The sequence below is a fragment of the Crocodylus porosus genome, unplaced genomic scaffold (genome assembly GCF_001723895.1).
Source record: "Crocodylus porosus isolate Cpor-Errol unplaced genomic scaffold, CroPor_comp1, whole genome shotgun sequence".
Lineage (NCBI taxonomy): Eukaryota > Metazoa > Chordata > Crocodylia > Crocodylidae > Crocodylus > Crocodylus porosus.
The window spans coordinates 44,206,037-44,225,680 of NW_017728943.1; the positions used below are offsets into that span (position 1 = coordinate 44,206,037).

Sequence of the window (19,644 nt, forward strand, 5' to 3'; positions counted from 1 at the left end):
ATTAGTTTGATGATCAAAATATCCTTCTTTTTCTAGATACCCATATAGTTATCAACACATTTTAAACACAGCACTATTGAGAATACTTCACTGTGCATTCATTTTGGTCCCTTTTTGATCCTTTCAAAGATGTGTAGTTGTCTAGACAATACATAAAAAAGATGGGTTTACAAAAACAAGATTGACTGACTAGATCAAGAGACAGGAACTAGGCTATGTCCTCCCACGTGAGGAGCTGTTTCCAACACCTTGACTTCATAATGAACTGACAGTATTCCAGGACTTCCTGAGAAATATTCAGCACCCTGAAGAATCAGGCCTTAACAGCAGAGTAAAATAATGTATACCAAGCCTCATCTGAATAAACTAGCCTTGAAATCTTGCTTCCATGCAACTATTTTGAACAGTCTGAAACAGAAGTGATGGCAATGCGTGTCATATCAACCAAACCACAGTAATCTCTGCTACAGGAAACAAGACAAATTGACTTGGTGGGGGGCCAGGGAAGGGGAGAGAGACCATGGCATCAGTGCAAAGGGGCATGAAAAAATAGAAGTGGCTGCACTGCCAGACCATCCTCCTCTAGGCCACTGGCAGCCCAGCCAGTAACACTGTCCTATGAGGCACTGCCACTACAGGTACCGATGTGTCACCTTAAACTTCTGCTGTCTATTCCATTAGTGGCTAGATTCAGCCCCAGGTTGGCTGGAATAATGCAGTCAGCAGAAATTCCACAGTAAGATCCGCAAGCTGGCCGACACTTTCCAAAGAAGTCAGCACTGTCTGTGGCTGAAGCACGGATTCAGGCTGTTCCCATTGCAGATTCCACCAGTGGGGTTCCTTTGGATTCCCTAACTTTAAAAGTGTTTTAACCTGGTGAAAGCTTCTAACACTGTAGGCTCATTCCCCAATATGAACCATCCTGGACCACAGCCATTCCTGCTGGCACAGACAGGGGTACATTACATCACCTGTGGTAGTGGGTGTGAACTGAGCCCAGCAACTGCCACTAAAATGGGCACGCTTATAGGGAAATGCCCTCTTTGTCAAATCCACAGCACTCTTTAAATGGCGAAAGTCGTCTTAGGAAGAATAAGGCCCACTGGCTTTCTGGTTTGATTTTCATATACGGAAACCCAGCTCATTGCAATTACATGATACTGGAGGAACTACACAATGGCACCTCAGGATCTCCCTAAATTTCCTGCCCCAGGAACAACGAGAAAGAATTGTAAGAGGACTAATGGCTAAAGGTTCCTGGGCTGCCCTTGCCCCAGCTACCAGGGCATTACTGAGGACAACCAGGGAAAACAATTTTGATAGAAGAGAGGTACAGTTGCACCTACCTCTAAAATATATAATCTAGTTCAGACAAGAATTGAAAATCAGGAAAATCCTGTACCCTGCTACAGAAAAGGAGAAACTAGATGATCTCTTCTGCTTTTATAAACCATGAAATTTCCTCAAATTACTCACAACTTTGTATACTCTAACTACTTAGCAATCCCCCCTCCACCCAAATGGATATCAGTTTTCACACCTTTTAAAAGCCCTCATAAAGAAGAGGGAAAACAACAGAGGGCAAAATGCAAAGCAATGAGTTTAAACTACAGCAAATTAGATTTAATCTCTCTCACAAAAATACTCCAAATGGTAAGAATAGTAGGACAATAGAACAAGTTGCCCAGGAAAGCTGCAGAATATCCTTCATTGGAGGTTTTCAAGAAGATGCTGAATAAATATTTGTCTGGGATGATTTAGGAATAATGCATCCTGCATTTATTCAGCAGGTTGGACTAGATGATCCCTGAGCTCCCTTCCACTTCTATAGTTACAGGGGTTATTTTTATTTAAATTAAATATTTTTTTCATTTGAAAAATTAACTCATTATAATTAAAATGATGACAAAACTAAATACAAACAGTTTACATTTACTTTATTAAATTACCAAAATACTAAGCAGTATATGCTTTCTGTTGAAGTTTAAAAATCAAACCACTCAACTGGTACAACTTACAGACGTAACACTGCAATCAGAGTTTGCTGCTGTATTAAGCCCGATTTTGACCATAGTGGCCTCTTCTTCAGGTGCAAAGACAGGGAATTAGCCCTGCTGTCTACAAGCACAAAGAGATTTTTCCTTCATTTCAATTTATTCATCTATTTTGGTTCAGTTCATTCAGTCAAAAAAACTGACTCTGAGGGGCTGGGAAGGAAAGCTGCTTTTCTTTTTCCAAAACAAGGTATGAGGGGGATGAGATCTAATAGTTCAAAATCCTGAAGGACATGATAACCAGAAACAGTCAATTTTCAGGAGCAAGAGGAGGAAGGGGAAAAGGAACTAGCACCAGCCACCAGATCCTGCTCTGCGAAGCTAAAATTCAGCAGACTAGACCAAGACATAAGCCCCTTGCTTAACTAGAGTCCAGAGGGAGGGGGAGTTTGTTTGGAAGCTCTCTCTCACAATTCCTTCACTGTAAGCTTGCTGAGAGGAAAAACGTACAGGGAAAAAGGGGGCCCTTCAGATCAAGGAACAGCAAACAGGCTTCCACCCAGGTCCTGGTTTGGTGCTGGGCAGACAGAGGCTTGCAGATTCCTTCCAGTGTCAGCCAGGTGGGGGAGCACCTGTGATGTGAGCAGTGCCTTCTGGTGGTGTCCCTCAGGGAGAAGGTAAGAGCTACAGAAAGAGGTAGCAAGGTTCCAAAGCATCCTCCGCCATGAGGACTTCATCGATTCCATGCTGGTAGAAACCTCTGGGAATGTGGAGGAAGGACTGCCAGAGGTGCTGCTAGAAGAGAAAGAGGGCATGGGATTCCCAAGAAGGTAGAAGCTTGTATCATCTGGCAGCAAGAAGTTGTCATGCCCATGTGCAGTGGTTTGTCTGGAGAACATATATGGAGCACTAGCAACAGAGGAGGAGGAACAAATTCCATTGATTGAAAAGCCCAAATTCAGGAATCCCGAATGTGGGGAAGATTGAGACCACTGCCATAAAGAGGATGTGACAGGTGGTGGTGGTTTGAGACTCCCTTCTGCAGGGGATGGAGAGGTCTATCTGCTTACCTAAGTTTTTGTCTCAAATGATCTGCTGCTTGCCTGGAGCCCAGATCCAAGATGTCCCAGAAGGATTACCAAGACTCATCCAGTCCTTTAACTACTACCCTATGCTGCTCATCCCTGTGGACACCAATGATAATTGCCAGGGATGACCCTGAGCAGATCAAGAGTGGCAACAGGGCTCTGGGTGCAAGGGTGAAGGGGACGGAGGCACAGGCATATCTTCTCCTCAATCTTTCTGGTCAAGGGGAAGGGCCCTGGCAGGAACAGATGCATCCTGCAGATCAATGCATGGCTCCGCAGGCAATGTCACCAGCAAGAGTTCGGCTTCTTCAACCATGGGATGTTGTTCCAAGGAGGAGGATTGCTACGAAGAGACAGGATCCACCAGACAAAGAGAGGAAAGAGCATATGTGCAGACAGGCTCTCTAACATAGTAAGGAAGGCTTTAAATTAGGTTTGCAGGGGGGTGGAGAACAAACCCTTGTGGTAAATGGAGAAGTGCAGGACCTGGAGGAAGCAGGAGGGGGCAACAGGGGAAGTGTTCTCATACTTTCTGAGAAAGTAGGGCAATTGGCTAGTCACCTCTCAAGTGCCTGTACAGAAATGCACAAAGCTCAGGAAACAAGCAGAATTGGAAGTCCTCGCACAGTCAAGGAACTATGACGTGATTGGAATAACAGAAACTTGGTGGGCTAGCTCACATGACTGAAGCACTGTCATGGATGGGTACAAACTGTTCAGGAAGGACAGGCAGTTCAGAGGAGGAGGAGGATTTGTGCTGTATGTAGAAAAGAGCTTTATGATTGCTCAGAGCTCCAGTACAAAACTGGAGATAGGCCTGCTGAAAGTCTCTGGGTTAAGGCTAGAGGGCAGAGCACCAAGGGTGATGTTGTAGTGGATATCTGCTATAGACCACCAGACCAGGAGCATGAGGCTTTCTTCAGAAAACTAGTGGATGTTTTCAGATCACAGGCCCTAGTTTTCATTGGGTACTTCAATCACCTTGATGTCTGCTGGTAGGGCAATACAGCAGTGCACGGGCAATACAGCAGTGCACAGGCAATCCAGGACATTTTTGGAGAGTGTTGGAGACAACCTCCTGGTGCAAGTGTTGGATAGACCAACTAAGGGCCATGCTCTTCTTGACCTGCTGCTCACAAACAGGGAAGAATTGGTGGGGGATGTAGAAGTGGATGGCAAGATGGGCAGCAGTGACCACAAGATGATTGAGTTTAGGACCCTGACAAAAGGAAGAAAGGGGAACAGCAGAGTATGGACCCAGAACCTCAAAAAAAACAGATTTTGACCCCCCTCAGGGACTGATGGGCAGGATCCCCTGGGAGGCCAGTCTGAGGGGGAAAGGAAGCCAAGAGACATGGTTGTATTTTAAAGAAAACTTACTGAGGGCACAAGAACAAACCATCCTGATGGGCAGGAAGAAGAGCAGATGTGGCAAGCGACCAGCTTGACTTAGCAGAAAACTCTTTAATGAGCTTAAACACAGAAAGGAAGCTTACAAGAAGTGGAAGCTTGGACAGACAACTTGGGAAGAGGATAAGAATATTGCTCAGACATAGAGGGATGAAGGCAGGAATGCCAAAATGCAACTGGAGTTACAGCTAACAAGGGAGATGAAGGGTAACAAGAAGGGTTTCTACAAGTATGTTAGCAACAAAAGGGAAGTCATGGAAAGTGTGGGTCCATTACTGAATGGGGGAGGCAACCTAGTGACAAATGAGGAGGAAAAGGCTGAAGTACTCAATGCCTTTTTTACTTTGGTCTTCACAGGCAAGGTCAGTTCCCAGAGTACTGCACCAGACAACACAGTTTGGGGAGAAGATGAGCTGCCCTCAGTGGTGAAAGAACAGGTTAGGGAATGTTCAGAAAAGCTGGATGTGTACAAAGTCCATGGAGCCAGATACAATGCATCTGAGGGTGTCAAAGGAGTTGGCTGATGTGATTGCAGAGCCACTGGCCATAGTCTTTGAAAACTCGTGGGGATTGGGGGAGGTCCTGGACAATTGGAAAAGGGCAAATATAGCGCCCACCTTTAAAAAAAAAGAGGAGGAGGAAGATCCAGGGAACTACAGACCAATCAGCCTCACATTAGTCCCTGGAAAAATCATGGAGCACGTCCTCAAAAGTCCATTTCTAACCACTTGGAAAACAAGAAAGTAGTCAGCACGGACTCACCAAGAGCAAGTCATGCCTGACCAACCTGATTGCCTTCTGTGATGAGACAACTAGCTCTATGGGTATGGGGAAAGCAGTGAATATAATATACCTTGACTTTTAGCATGGCTTTTAATACAGTCTCGCACAGCATTCTGGAAAGCAAGTTGAAAGAAATATGGGTTGAATGAATGGACTGCACAGTGGATAGAAAGCTGGCTGAAGTGCTGGGCTCAATGGGTAGTAATCAATGGCTCAACGTTTAGCTGGCAGCCGGTATCAAGTGGAGTAATCCAGGGGTTGGACCTGGGGCCAATTTTGTTCAGTATCTTCATTAATGATCTGAAAGATGGGATGAAGTGCAGCCCCAGCAAGTTCGCAGATGACACCAAGCTGGGGCGTATAGTAGATACACTGAAGAGTAGAGCTAGGATTCATGGTGACCTAGACAAATTGGAGGATTGGGTCAAAAGAACCATGAGGTTCAACAAGGAGAAGTGCAAAGTCCTGCACTTAGGATGGAAGAATCCCATGCATCACTACAGCCAAGGGACTGACTAGTTAAGTAGTAGCTCTGCAGAAGAGGACCTGGGGGTTACAGTGGACAGTAAGATGAATATAAGTCAGTAGTATGCCCTTGTGGCCAAGAGACTAACAGCATACTGGGCTGCATTAGTGGAGCGTTGCTAGCAGATTGAAGGAAGCGATTATTCCTCTCTGTTATGCACAGGTGAAGACACATGTGGAGTACTGGGTCCAGTTCTCTTCCCACTGTAGAAAGGATGTGGACAAGTGGCAATAAAAATGGTTTGGGGGCTAGGGCACATGACTTCTGAGGAGAGGCTGAGGGAACTGTGTGTATTTAGTTTGAAGAAGGGAAAACTAAGGGGCAATTTAATAACAGCCTTTAACTACCTGAAGAGTGGTTCCAAAGAGGATGGAGCTAAACTATTCTCAGTGGTGGCAAATGACAGAACAAGCAGCAATGGTCTAAAAATTGCAGCAAGGGAGGTATAGGTTAGATAATAGGAAAACAACTCTCAGTAGGAGAGCGATGAAGCACTGGAACAGGTTATCTAGAGAGATGGGGGAATCTCCATCCTTAGAGGTTAAGGCCCAGCTTGACAAAGCCCTGGCTAGAATGATCTTGCTGGGGGTGGTTCTGTTTGAACAGGGAGTTAGACTAGATGGCCTCCTGCGGTCCCTTCCAACCCTAATTCTATGAATTAGCAAATCAATTTTAAATGTAAAATGCATTTATATAAAGATTACTTTTTAGATATTCTCAGCACAGTTGAGGTATTTTATGTAACTAATAAAAAAGACAGTTTTAAAACACTGTTTTTGCATTTAATTGAATTTCATTTCCATTCAAATAAAAGTGTGACAAAAAATCATGAAGGAAAAAAAATCATTGTTCATCATTTTCTAATATAATAAAAAATGAAAGTATTCAAGAATTCAGAATCTGTATAAGTGCATGCTAAGCTACATAATTGCTTTAAAAATGTGCATAGACATTATATATCCTCCTGGTTTGCAAAATGAAGTTCCTGGTCTCAAGCAAAGACTATATTTATTAACATGCTATAATGGTTACCAGCAGTTTCCAATCAATGAAAATGAACCTTTCTTTAAGAAAATGAATTAAAAGACAAATACAAGAGAAGATTAAAATCAAATTTATTTAAAAACTGTTGCCTGCTTGCTGATTTAAATTATTATCAAAACTGGTGACTTACTTCACTTGGATTAAAACAAAATCCATCCTGCAGCTTACTTCAGCAAACTCCTTGATTCTGGTCTGCTACTGACCTCCTAAAGCCTAATAGCACATGTGCTGCCTGCCTCTCACCTTGTGCCATCTCCACTTCACCACCCACCCACTGCAACGCAACAAGTACCAAGAGATCACAGGAGTCAAATGAAGAGAATGTCACCTGACTGCCTGCCTGTCCAGCAGCTGCACATCAGGAAAAGCTTCCCTCCCACCTGTCATGACAGTTACAGAGAAACTGGCCAGAAAAATAGCAGAGGGTCCCTGGGAGGCGGGGAAGAAATCCTGGGCATTTTTGTGTTTTAGAAGAGAGAAAGACTTGTTCAAAGATCCATACAACGCAATGATTCCAGCTAATAATCCCATCCCACAGCCTACTAGATGTTAAACAGGAGACTTATTGTATTCACTTCAATATAAGATGATACTGAATACAAGATGACCCACTACAACTATTAGATTCTATATATGGAAAATATATAGATTTGTTATAATTTTCCAGGTAAAAACATCTAAGACAGGATATTCAGTCAACGCTATCTGAATACTCATACAGGCTATACACAGGTACATAATAAAACATTTAGCAATATATCTCACTATTCAGCTTCTAGATACTGCACGAATACTGTAAGTATACATATAATAGACTGAGGCCCAATGCTTTGAATTAAAGAACTCCTAGTCCTCAGGACTACAGTCACTGCTTGTGCTTTCCTTTTTTACTCTTTATATTTCCCTCATTTTGGACAATAAAAATATACTCCTCTGCTCAATCTAAATTATAGTCACTTTACAATCCATTTTAATTTCAGGTTCTACCTTTTTAAGAACAGCCTTGTATTGGAATTAATGAACATCCTGCTTCTCTATAATGCCTCAATTTGTGAAAGTTCATAGCAAGAGAAGTGATTAAGTAGAACTGACACCTAATAGTAATCTGCTGAAAAAATACATCTTTCACGTGTACCCCTACTCAACAAAAATAGACAACGCTGAATTTTGCCACATTAATAAAAACAAAGCTTCTTCACATTTGTACAACCAAACTAGCATTTAGTTCTCATAGCAAAAGATGGTAATTTTACATTTGAACATCTCTCAGTAATTCAAACATCTCCTTTGTCCAGATGGAATTAGATTCTTCCCCAGCAATTGAGTTTACTGGTAAAGAAAGGAAAAGGAAGGAAAAAAGGAAAAAGGAAAAGACATTCAGGTGACAGAGTGCCAAAACAAAAATGTGTTGTCCTGGAAACTAACTCTTAGCTTCACAGGCTACAGTATGCACTTCCAAATGGCTATTGATAAATGTTTACTTGGGTATTAAAATATCCTCTATTTACTTTGGGTTGCAGAGTTATCACAAAATAGGATGATGTAGATCCCTTTCTGCAGCATCTCTTTTTGATTTGAGACTTCCACATGTGTTCTTCCTCATAGATCTGTTTCTCTGTATATATTAGAAGGATAATGATCAACACACTGGACTAGCACTATCCAAGTTATTATCAAAGCCAGGATGATTAGACATCTTGTGATGATACAACTCTGAGATCCAAAATTCCAAAATAATCTACTTAGTCATTTCTATGCTCTCAGCAATCCAGTGATACATCTTTACCCGCCAAAGTACATATTTTCAACAGGTTTTAAAAGATAAGAGATATCATTTTCCATTTCAGTACTTTGATATAGAAGTGATAAGAGAAGCGAGCGCTGATGCCCAAAAGCTAAAATTAGATTTTTGCTTGAATATATTCAAGATGTTCTTTATCCACCAAGCTCTCCAAATTATTCACATACTCTGTTGTAGCAACTGGTTGAAAGATAGCATTCAGTATATTGATTGTAGAGAGGATTAGGTCTCACTTTTTTAATCAAGTTCCAGCAAGGAATAAAATCAAAGAATTTTGGAGAAGACACTGATTCTGGTATCTTCTGCTGTTAAGTTAAGACTGCAGAGCCTTTGGTCTTGGTGGTTGGAGATCTGGTTAGGAAAAAAAAACTCTGTTGGAATGCTTTGTTTTTATGTTGCATTATCTTTATGGATTTAATAATATAGTAAAAAACTACAGCAGCTCAAAGATATCAGCAGATAAGTCAAATGCATTAAAATAGACAGTCAAACTACAATCACTGAATAGAAAATGAACAAGGTTGCTATGCTCCAAATTCATCCCCATCACATTTGTTTCAACAGATCTAGTTTGCCCAGTTGCAAGTAGTTAACTGCACAGAAATGTTATACATCTGATAGCTGGATAATATCTTCTTGGAATTTATCCCATTGTCGTCAATAATGCATTCAGGACAAAAATTTTAAAAGGTAAATTTTAAAATCATTAATAATTAGCCACTGTAAAACTTGATAGATTCGTAAACCAACAGAAGATCAATTTATTACTCCAACTTTATGTGTAGTTTGTGAAAACATGAGACAGTGCTGAATCATCCCTGAAAAAGTATTGGTTGCAAAACTACTTCCTCAAAACTTACAGCAGGCAATGATTAAAGCAAATACCGGCAGTCCTTGACTTAAATGTTTTGAGTTACAACATTTCACACTTACAACGTTTATAAATTGACACCTGTTTCAACTTTATGATGTCAGTTTTGACTTTACAACACTTGATCTGATGCAACGCCATGCCACCAAACAAGTTCACTGCGTTGCTCATCTCCCTGGAGAACATCCCTCCAAAACTTCCTTGGACACTTTCTTTAAGAAAGCAAAAAGACTCCAGAAAAACCTGCAGCCAAGACTCCTGAGAAGACTCCAGCCAAGAACCCTTCAAAAAGCCCAACCAAGAGCCTTTCAAAAAGTCCAAAGTCACCTCAAAGAAGTCCTTCCAAATCAATGGGATTGCTATTTACAATATAAATAGATTAATGTAGCTATATTACTCATCTATAATTGATTGAGTACAAAATTCTGGGGTATTTTTGGTGAAAATAGGGTAATTGGGCCTTGGTTCAGGAACCAATCCCCCCATTTATAACATTGTTTCTTATGAGAAAATTGGTTCCAAGTTACATTGACTTAAGATCTGGGTTTCAGGAGCCAATTGTGTTGTAAGTCCAAGGACTGCCTATAGTTAAAATTCATGGGCACTTAAAAAAATACTGAAAGAAATATTGACAGAAGTGAAGCATTTGAAAGTACATGGAAGTTAAACATGACTGTGCTGATCAAGTAGAAGTCAGGGTAGAGTTGAACCTTACTGACTATCCAAAGTGGATGTACATCAAGACAGTGAGAACACACAAGCAACAGGGCGAGCAAAAGAAAGCACAAGCAAGCACAAGCTTTCATGAGCTGAAGTTCACTAGGCCTAGGTAAAGACATTGAAAAAGCTTCAGGCAGAATCAATCTAAGTTATTTGGTTTTCTGTATGTGGCATAGTTTTGGTTGGTAGCGAATGGGGTGGAAGGAGTCGGGGGAGGGTAAGTCTTAGACAAACTAAGTTCCACCATTTCTAAACCATTCGGTGTGCGCCAAACTTCTGCTCGGTTACAAGTATAGACCGGTTTCCAGTCACTTAGACAGGTAAAAGCATAATGTCCGTACCCAGCCTAGGAGTCGAGAATGGCAAGCTCTGTTGTATTAGAACCTAAAATGTAAACAATTGCCTACAGATCTTGGACAACTCACTGAGTAACTTAGGCAAAGGACTGAAATGGAGTGCTTCCCAAAAATCACAAAGTCAAATAAATGTTTGCTTGAGTTGTGTGTGCTTACTACATTCCTTGTTGTTTGCTATGTTGTGCTGTTTATCTCAAGGCTCACTTTGATTAGCCTTTAATTAACTGTAATAAATCTCTGTTATCCCTGCCAGGATTCTGAATGCTGCTATGTTTGATTAATCTGAACAACCACTTAAAATGATGATGGCATAGATTTTTTTTTTTTTTTTTTTACATATCAGTGCTATAAAAGCTGTAGTCTCCTCTCTCCTGGAAATTTGTGATATGCTTCAGGACATGACACAAACTTCGCACAAATCATATCTAAAAATATATATATACAGCAGCATCTACAAGAAATTTATTTGCTGAAGCATGGGCCTGAAAATGGAAAAAAATATGTTCTCTCTGAAAAATGTATGGCACAATAGTTGTGGATCGATGAAACAAGCTAGAGACTTCATAGAAAAAAAACTGATACAGGCTGAATGTAGAACTCTTTCTTTTTACAGTACAACTCCACCTATCTATTTATACTCTTATATGTAAGATGATATAAAAGGCTAGCATTGTCCATATGCTACCCAAAGGTTTGCAAACGCTTCCACATTGTGAACTGGGTCCTGAGCACAAAACTCTCTCCTGGACACAACTGTCATCCCTGATCACACAGCCTTTCTGTAGCTGCTAGTGTTTAGCAACATAAAAAGTAACGTTTGGGTAGAAACACATTTTAAATAAACTAATTATAATGGATTGATAGATCTGCTTTTTATGTCTCTTCCTCATATCTTCCCTGCATTTTGCATCTAAGCTATTGCCTCTAAACAGACTATTTTTCTTACTACTGAACTGCAGCATTGTCTTTCAACCCCAACTGATCTAAGTTCCGGGTCTCTTTCCAGTTCATTCCCCTGTGTATCTGCTAACCTCCAGCTCTGCAAACTCAATAACTGAACTTCTATTAAAGAAATGCTGTGAAGCAGCAAAATGACAGAGGGGTAGCATCTACATGTTTACTGTGGAGTTATTCCATAGTAAGTGTCACTTCTTGGGCTCCAACATATATAGCCCTATTAGGATGAAGTAAACTAATTAACTCCACCACGGGTCAGTACTTGTAAACACAAGCACTATTCTACAGCATTGTTGGGGGTTTTTTTACTCCACAACAGTGAAAATGTAGACACTGGCGTGACTGGCTAGGGCATGAAGGTGCTTCGATACAAGGGCTACCTGCTGGTTAGCCCTACACTGAAGCACCCTCGTGCCCTAGCCAACCCCGCCACAGCACCTCAACTTCGATCAGAGCAGCCCCAGGATGGCTGACTCCCCAGCCCCCCTGTGAGCCAGGACTGCTCTGACCTGGTTCAACATGCTGCAGTCCTGGGCACACATGTAAACGTGGTGCCTGGGAGCAATGAACTAGATGTGTAGTTCATGATATGTACTAGAGTTTATTGCTGCACATTAATAGCACATGTAGATGTGCACAGGGAAGCATTAAGTTATTTGGATACATTTGCTGATATTTATTTTTAGTTCTGCTGAACAACAATATCCCCCCAAATTCTAAACAAATCTGAAATTGGTACACAAGTAACCAGTACCTGGTATACAAACAGGAAACTGATATACAAGTAACTACAACTGGCATACAAGTAACTACAGCTGAAGCATCGCTGCTAGAAAAGCTAGTTGTGTTCTCTTGAAATAGCAGGTCCAAGCTCAGAGGACCATCTTTTGGCCACAGTTGGAGAACAAGCATATAGATAAATAACATACACATACACTCGGACATGGTAAAGGAAAATGAGCCATGTTCCAAAACCCAAAACCAAGAAATAGTCATTGCCAGCACGATCCATCTAGCCCTATGTGCCATCTTCAACAGTGGCCAGTATTAACTGCTTGAGAGGAAGTTGCACGGAATCTTCCAGTAAACAGCAATGGAACAACCTGCCAACACTGAAGTTTCCTTCTAGCTCCATTTGTCAGAAGTTGACATTTGCCTTCAGGCTGGAGAGTTTAGATTCTTCCCAAAATAGCAAAGTATTTTGATTGGTTTCTGTTTTATTTGTTCTTTTATAGGTCTGGATGTTTTCAATATCCAAATAAATGTTCAAACTTGATAAGCTCTTGGGATTACTGTCATCTTGTAACTAAGAGCATGATGAGCAAATTGTGCTTTATTGAATTACTGCGGCATAGGAAGTTAAGGATGAACATCCTACTACAGTATTTTTAGAGAATACTGTTGGACAAAACTCTATCCTTTTTTTATTCAAGACTTCCCACACAGGAAAACAAGAATACCAAAGGTAACAAAATACACTTTCCTACAGTCTTAAAATGAAGGGCTGCAGAGACCCACCACAGCCACACCCCATATGATTCAGTTTAGATTTCTTTGGAGTAAAAAAAAAGTTGAGTCTTTGAGCTATACTCCTCTCACAACACAGAAGAATTTGACAATTTAAAGGCTGTAAGTTACTGCTCGATTCTCCTAATGGAGCCAATATTGTAACTATTCAAGTAGCACCACCTGAACAATGTTTATTTCAGGTCCACTAATTGAACATAATGCTGAATGCTCTCAGTTAAAAAAATCCTTGTATGTGGCACCAAAAACTATATTCAGCCTAGTTTTAGCTGTTCTCCTACATAGTAATAAAGGCAATACCTGCTAGGTCTAAAACCAATAAACAAAATCACCCTAGCAATGAAATTTAGGCATGCATAGTTTTATTACACCTTACTACATAGATATACCCTTTGGAATCACAAAATACCACATAACACCAGTAATCATCTGTACAGCACATCCACTATATCTGAATGGTAAGAAAAATACTGTCAGTGTCACATTACACTGACCATTAGACTCTTCAGTATTCATTTTTAACCCACTCTATTCCAGACATCTGGCAGCCACCACTCACTCTTATTTAAATGAAATATTTAAGAAATATTCCATTAACATATGCAAAAGGGAAGATTAATGTGCATTATAAATCGTAACTGAAGAGGTTAAACAAGAGGTGCTTACCAAGAATTATGGTAATATTGCAGTTCTCCATTAAAACTGCCATAGCTTCAAAACTGACAATTTAATCACTGTAATATTTCTAAAAACATATTTTACACTGTAATAATATTACAATATGGTAACTCACAAAGCAGTTTGCATAACACCTGAAGGCAACAGATACTTTCCCTGAGCTAGGCCTGAGTCATTACTTCAGGAGATGTGAAGGACCTTCCCTCTGAGAATAAAAATGCTATTACTTATTTTGACCAAGGTACTAATGTCCCTTAGGAGTAAAAGCAAATTTTTTAGGGTTTGGCTCAGCTCTCTCTCATGGGGAAAAAGAAAATTAACCTTTCCATCAGCTTAGGTGGATGCTGAAGTAGTTTCCTACTCCCTAACCTAAAAGCATATTGTTTGTACAGCTTACATAAAAGTAAAGCAAGAACCATGGCTCATGCTCAGCCCATGAATAATACCAGTAAGTCAATGGACTTCAACAAAGATCAATTTGCATGAGTGTTTTAAGGGTACTGCTAACAGTGGCACTGTGATTTAATATGCTAAACATTACCTTCTGTCTTCAAATTGTATTGAAGTTGTAATGTAGATTTGCAATGACTTTATACAGTCAGAGATGTCAAATAAATCAGACAGCCTGGCTCAGATGTTAGCCACCATCCCATACTTGGAACACCAGAACAGTTGCCAGTTTGGAATGAGGTATACTGGTAGACTATGTCAAGTCCAGTGTGTAACTGCAGTATGTTTGGCTCTGGCCATACTCACTTTGTACATGAATGGTTCAGAGACACCCACCTGTCAAGAAAAAATAAAATTAAAATCCATTTTGCTTCAAAAGCTGTACCAGATAACTTGCCTGCTACAGATTTATCCGTTTCTCACACAGTCTAACTACTAGCAATTCTCCTTTTATACTAGTTGTTGCTAGACTGCTGTTCACAGGAAGAAGTAAAGAACACATGCCAAACGGAGGCTACATCTCCTACAAGGCTACAGGACAGGACTACTATGAAAGGAGCACACCAGGAAGCAGCAGGTGGATGCAAGGAGTCCATAAAATTATTTTTCAAGATCAATTTTAATGTGATTTCAACAGTTATGGTGAAGCATTTTAATAGCTATCAATAGATAGTCAATTGTTCTGTTACCCTCAAGATGGATATTAAAGGAATGTTTATGGATTGTAAAGACAAATTCCCTAGAGTTTACAGTCAAGGTGAAACAGTCACCATTTAAATCCCAGAAGGCCTGAAGCAATGTAACTCCTACCACCAGTTGAAAGCATGCAACCAAATGCCCACACCAAAGGGAGAAATGAGATATAGGAGGGAAAACAGATGGCCGGGGGGGGGGCAGGACACAGGTTTCATATAGTGAAGCCAGATTGGGATTGGCCCTGTGAAAAGGGACAGGGAGACAGAGGATAAGCACTTTTCTCCCACCTCTTCTGTTCCTGTACGGGAGACAGCTAATATTATATCATTGGTTCTTTGGAAACACAAAGCTCACACTATCTGCTTTGCTAACAGTTACATTTCCAAAGAGGATAAGAAGGGTCATGGGGCACAGACAGAAGTGCAGCTCCCCACTGTATCTGAGAAGGCTTCGACAGAGTTACAACAATCCCCCAGAACAAACAGAAGTTCACTGCTGGTTCCAGGGGAGAGGAACCTAGCTGCTGGCTAGGAGTCCGCAGCCAGTTTCCCCTAGCGGTGGCTGCTCCTCTCTCCCAGCCTGTCCCTATTTCAGAATGGGAGGGGAAAGAAAGAAGAGGCAACTCATTCTAGGGGTTCCCCAGCCAGTGCTGGAAGGTAGGGTGGGAGTACTGAAGCCCTCCCCTCCCTCACCACCATCAACTTAGGAGGCCTCCAGTATGCTTGCCCCACCCTCCAGTGGGGCCTGAAAACCCTCCAGACCAAATTCCCTCCACTCCCTTTCCCCCTTCCACCAAAACAGCTCGAGTCTCGGAGGCAGCACAGACAGAAGTAACAGAAGAGACTGTTTTGAAATGTCTTCATCTCACCTCTCACGCAATAAGAGTTCATATTTTCACCTGCTCGGTCATTTTTGACGTTATCTGCAGTCGTTTCCTTGTGTTTGGCCATAGTTATAGACCGCTTTCTGTGGCCAAATAAGGCAAAATTGTCACTTCTGTCTATGCCCATGGAGAATGCCTAGAATGCAAGGGGCTCCAGCATAACAGGTAATACTTTTAAGAGACTACAAAGCTCCAATCTTTTTCTCTGGGTTATCCAAGGGGATTTAGGAACTACCATGGGTTCACCCAAAAATACCATAGCCCTAGGCCATATCTCCATACTGAGCACTGTAACTTAAACCAACATTAAAGTCTGTAATGTTTATGCACCCTTAAGCATCCATGCTTTAATAGTGAAAAACGGGGCTTAAAACTGTTTATGATGTAGCCAATGGTAAAATTGGTATTAATGCCAATGGGAGAGCAAAAATCCCAGATGAAGTGTTATTGGCTTAATATCCAATGCCATCTTAATACTATGCATTTGGTATTAGCTTAAAGTAAAATTTATCCTAGAAGCTTATACTCTTTAGTTTGTATTTCTTGCCCAATGCAATATTTTTAGTTAAAACCATACAGAAAGCTCACCTGACATTTTAGATATACAACCTGCATTCACTAAGTTCATGCAAAGTGCAGATATTTTGTGTTTACCATGTATATATAGACATGTGTAAGGATGTGGGTTGTTAAAATGAGTCATTCTATAGTTTCCTCTTTCTACATGCAATAACATCTAGCATTAAGTAGGAATAGACTAAGCATTTCTATAATCAGATCGTGTAGGATTACCAGTTTGAACTTTAGTTAAATTTTTTGGTAATCAGAATGGTGATGTGCCAGTACAGAACAGTCAATTATTTAGACTAGATGAAACCACTTTATAAAACAAACTTTAGTGCTGCCATTAAGAAAAAAAGCTACTTTCTGGAAAGATGATTTGTAAGACACTAAAAAACAAAAATACATAAAATATTTTCTAGTGAGCTTAATGATACAGGTACAGACTGCATAAAGTTCTTTCAAAAAAATTTTCAAATATCAATTTTCCAATAAGTTTATAACTTTTGCATTATAAACCACATCACCAATATTTATCATACTAACGCATAAAACTGTTTTGTTGTGATGATAAAGCAACCACATTCTCTTCATGTAGATACCTATAAATTAGACTCCAGGTCTCTTCCAGCCAGTATTAAAAAAATACTAAATTATGAGGCTGATCCAAAACCCACTGAATTTAGTGAAAAGACTTGAATTACCATTGATGAACTCTGGAACAAGCCCTATACTTCAATCCTACACCACATAAATGTGAATATTTCATCTGCAATCAGTAGGAGATCAACAAATTAAGTTCTGTCCTTATGGGTTGATCCCACAAGCTTACTCACATGAGTAAGTTTACTACCCAAATAAACTCACAGACATCAAGCAAACTACTCACTGGAGCAAAGGTCACTCTCAGGAGTAAGTAACAGTAGAACAGACTTTTAATGATGCGATTACAGCATGCACCATTAAAAAGGGTATGTTATCAGCAAGATACCTTGAATTGATATTCGAGACATCAACATTTCCTCTTACTCCAAGACAGTTGTTACCCTTGAAGGCTGGCAGTGTTCCAGCCTTCAAGGGGCTGCAGGGAGCACAATCAGGAAGAGACACCACATGAATGGGTGCACATACACATGTATATAGTAGCCAAGCACCATGGAAAGCAGCTCCCACAGCTCCCTCCAAGTAAGTCTATGGGTGGAGGGCAGATTGAGGTCTCAGGGAGAGGGTGGGAAGGACTCAGGACTGGGGTTGGGGTTAGGGATACAGCCCAGCTGGGTGAGTGCATGGTGCCCAGGGCTGGAATGCAGGGCCTGGCTAGGGGAGCAAGATGGAGCCATAGGTAGTTCGTGTAGGGGGGCAGCAGGGCTGGCTCCCCATCACTGCCTGCACTCCTGGGGAAGGAGGCATGGGAGGGCATGTGTCCCCAGATTTGTGCACAGGGCAGGGCAGATGCAAGCTGCTTGCTGCAGGCTCAGGGTTCCCCACCCTCCTGTCCTCTCCCACAGGGCCTCTATGGCAGTGGGGCAGGGAGGCTCGGTGCTGCTACTGAGAGCCCCACACCAGCTGCGCTGCCACAATGAGGCACTCCCTGACCACCCACCACCAGTGGAGACCACAACTCCACACCGCCACTGGGCAGCCAGGGGGTTATTCACTGTAGCAGCACAGGCAGCGTGGACTCCCAGCAGTGGAACTAAGCCTCCCTGCCCTCCTGCACTGGGTCCTATCTGCTAGGCTGCGCAAACCCCCAGGGGGAGGACAGGGCAGGGAGCCCCAAGCCCGCAGCAGGCAGCCCACATCCTTCCCCCACCCCATGCGCTCCACTCTGGCCATGCTGCCTGTGCAGGAAGGGGCAGAGGATAAGGAGGGAGGAGCAAGGGCTCTGCATTCTGCTTGGACTGTAGCAGCCACCACCTCCTGCAGGCAGCAGCTGAGGTTTGATCACTGCTGGGGGCAGGGTAGAGGGCTGTGGGCCCTAGCCCTGTAGCCCTGGCAGCGTGGGCCCCCTTCCAGCAGGACTAGAGGACATGTAGGGTGGCCATCATAAAAAACCGTCTGGTTGTCCTCTGTCCTCTATTGATACAAAACCAGATGCCTTTATGGTCCTCTGTTTTTCTCTTGACAGGACAGAGTAGCAGAAAACCAAAATGTCCTCTATGATGGCCACCTTAGGGGCATAGGGGGCTATGGGTGGGGAGTGAGGGGCACTAACATGGCCAGGAGGCTGTGGGTGGAAAGGAATAGGCACCTAGAGGGGCAGGTGGCTACAGGTTGGGAGTGACAGGCCACATTGAGGAAATGGGGTGAGAAATATCGAGTCAGGCTGAGGAAAAGGTTGGGAAGCACTGCTCTAAAAGTAAAACAATAAATGGTACCTTTCAAATACAACCATGCAGAGCTGTTGAAGTTTTGACTTTTTAAAGAGGGCTACTGTTTCTTATATAATCCTACAAAGAAACATAAACCATTGTTTTATTTTTTGGCCATCAGGAAGTGAGCCATATTGTACGGTGCTCAGCTGATATCAGTTAAATTGCTTACAATATTATCTTTCAATCTTTTCTCCCTGAAGACATACAACAGTTTCTTCTATGCTTATTCCTACCTGAGCAATATATTCTTCTTCATTATTTTCTTTCAAAGCAATGCATTTGCAGCAGTAATTGTTCATAACTTACGTTGGGTATTCATTCAACCTACAAATATTTTCACGTGAGAAAAAAATACAGCTGAACTTGTTCTGTATATGAGCTCTCATACCAACTGGTAAAAATGCTGGAAGTGTAAGTCAGCATTTTTACCTTCACTCATTAATAACCTCAACCAGAAGCAAGAGGCAGATCTGAAAGCCTTTGGTATTTTCCTCTGACACACACACACACACACACACACACACAAATCAAAGCTCAGAATAAAACAAAAGACTCTTAAAACAGAAGATCTGCAATAAACCATTTAGAAAAACAAATAAACAACACTTAAATTACAAACCCTGAAAGAGTATTAATTTATATAGATGTACTTATATATCACAAATGTGTGTGCTGGAATTACAGGTTGTCATACATTATTCTGGATTGTTAAATTATCACTTATTTTACCACTGTTGTTTTCTCCCATAATTTCTGCAATATTCTTAACCCAAATAACTCATTAAACAAAACCCTTTAAGAACAATCAGTGCAAGAGATCATAATCAGTTGTTACAACGCATTTTACATTTGGTTAAAGTCTTAAAATAAACTATATGTTCTCAGTTACAAATATTGGACCAATTTTGCTGTCAGGCTCTCAAT

General features: G+C 41.4%; 1 protein-coding gene across 6 annotated transcripts in view; it reads right to left on the reverse strand.

Moving 5' to 3' along the window:
• The window catches only part of CCDC85A (coiled-coil domain containing 85A), a 178,482-nt gene that overhangs the window by 148,963 nt on the left and 9,875 nt on the right, over positions 1–19,644 (reverse strand). Inside the window, exon 3 of one of the 6 annotated variants that reach the window (XM_019549248.1) lies at positions 6,653–8,997. The exons of 4 other annotated variants lie outside the window; for them this stretch is intronic. In XM_019549248.1, coding sequence (XP_019404793.1) covers positions 8,960–8,997 — 38 coding nt within the window. In that variant the 3' untranslated portion in view covers positions 6,653–8,959. Of the gene's footprint in view, positions 1–6,652; positions 8,998–14,512; positions 14,542–19,644 lie in introns of those variants that run through there. One more of the 6 variants, XM_019549249.1, reaches the window with a different exon arrangement.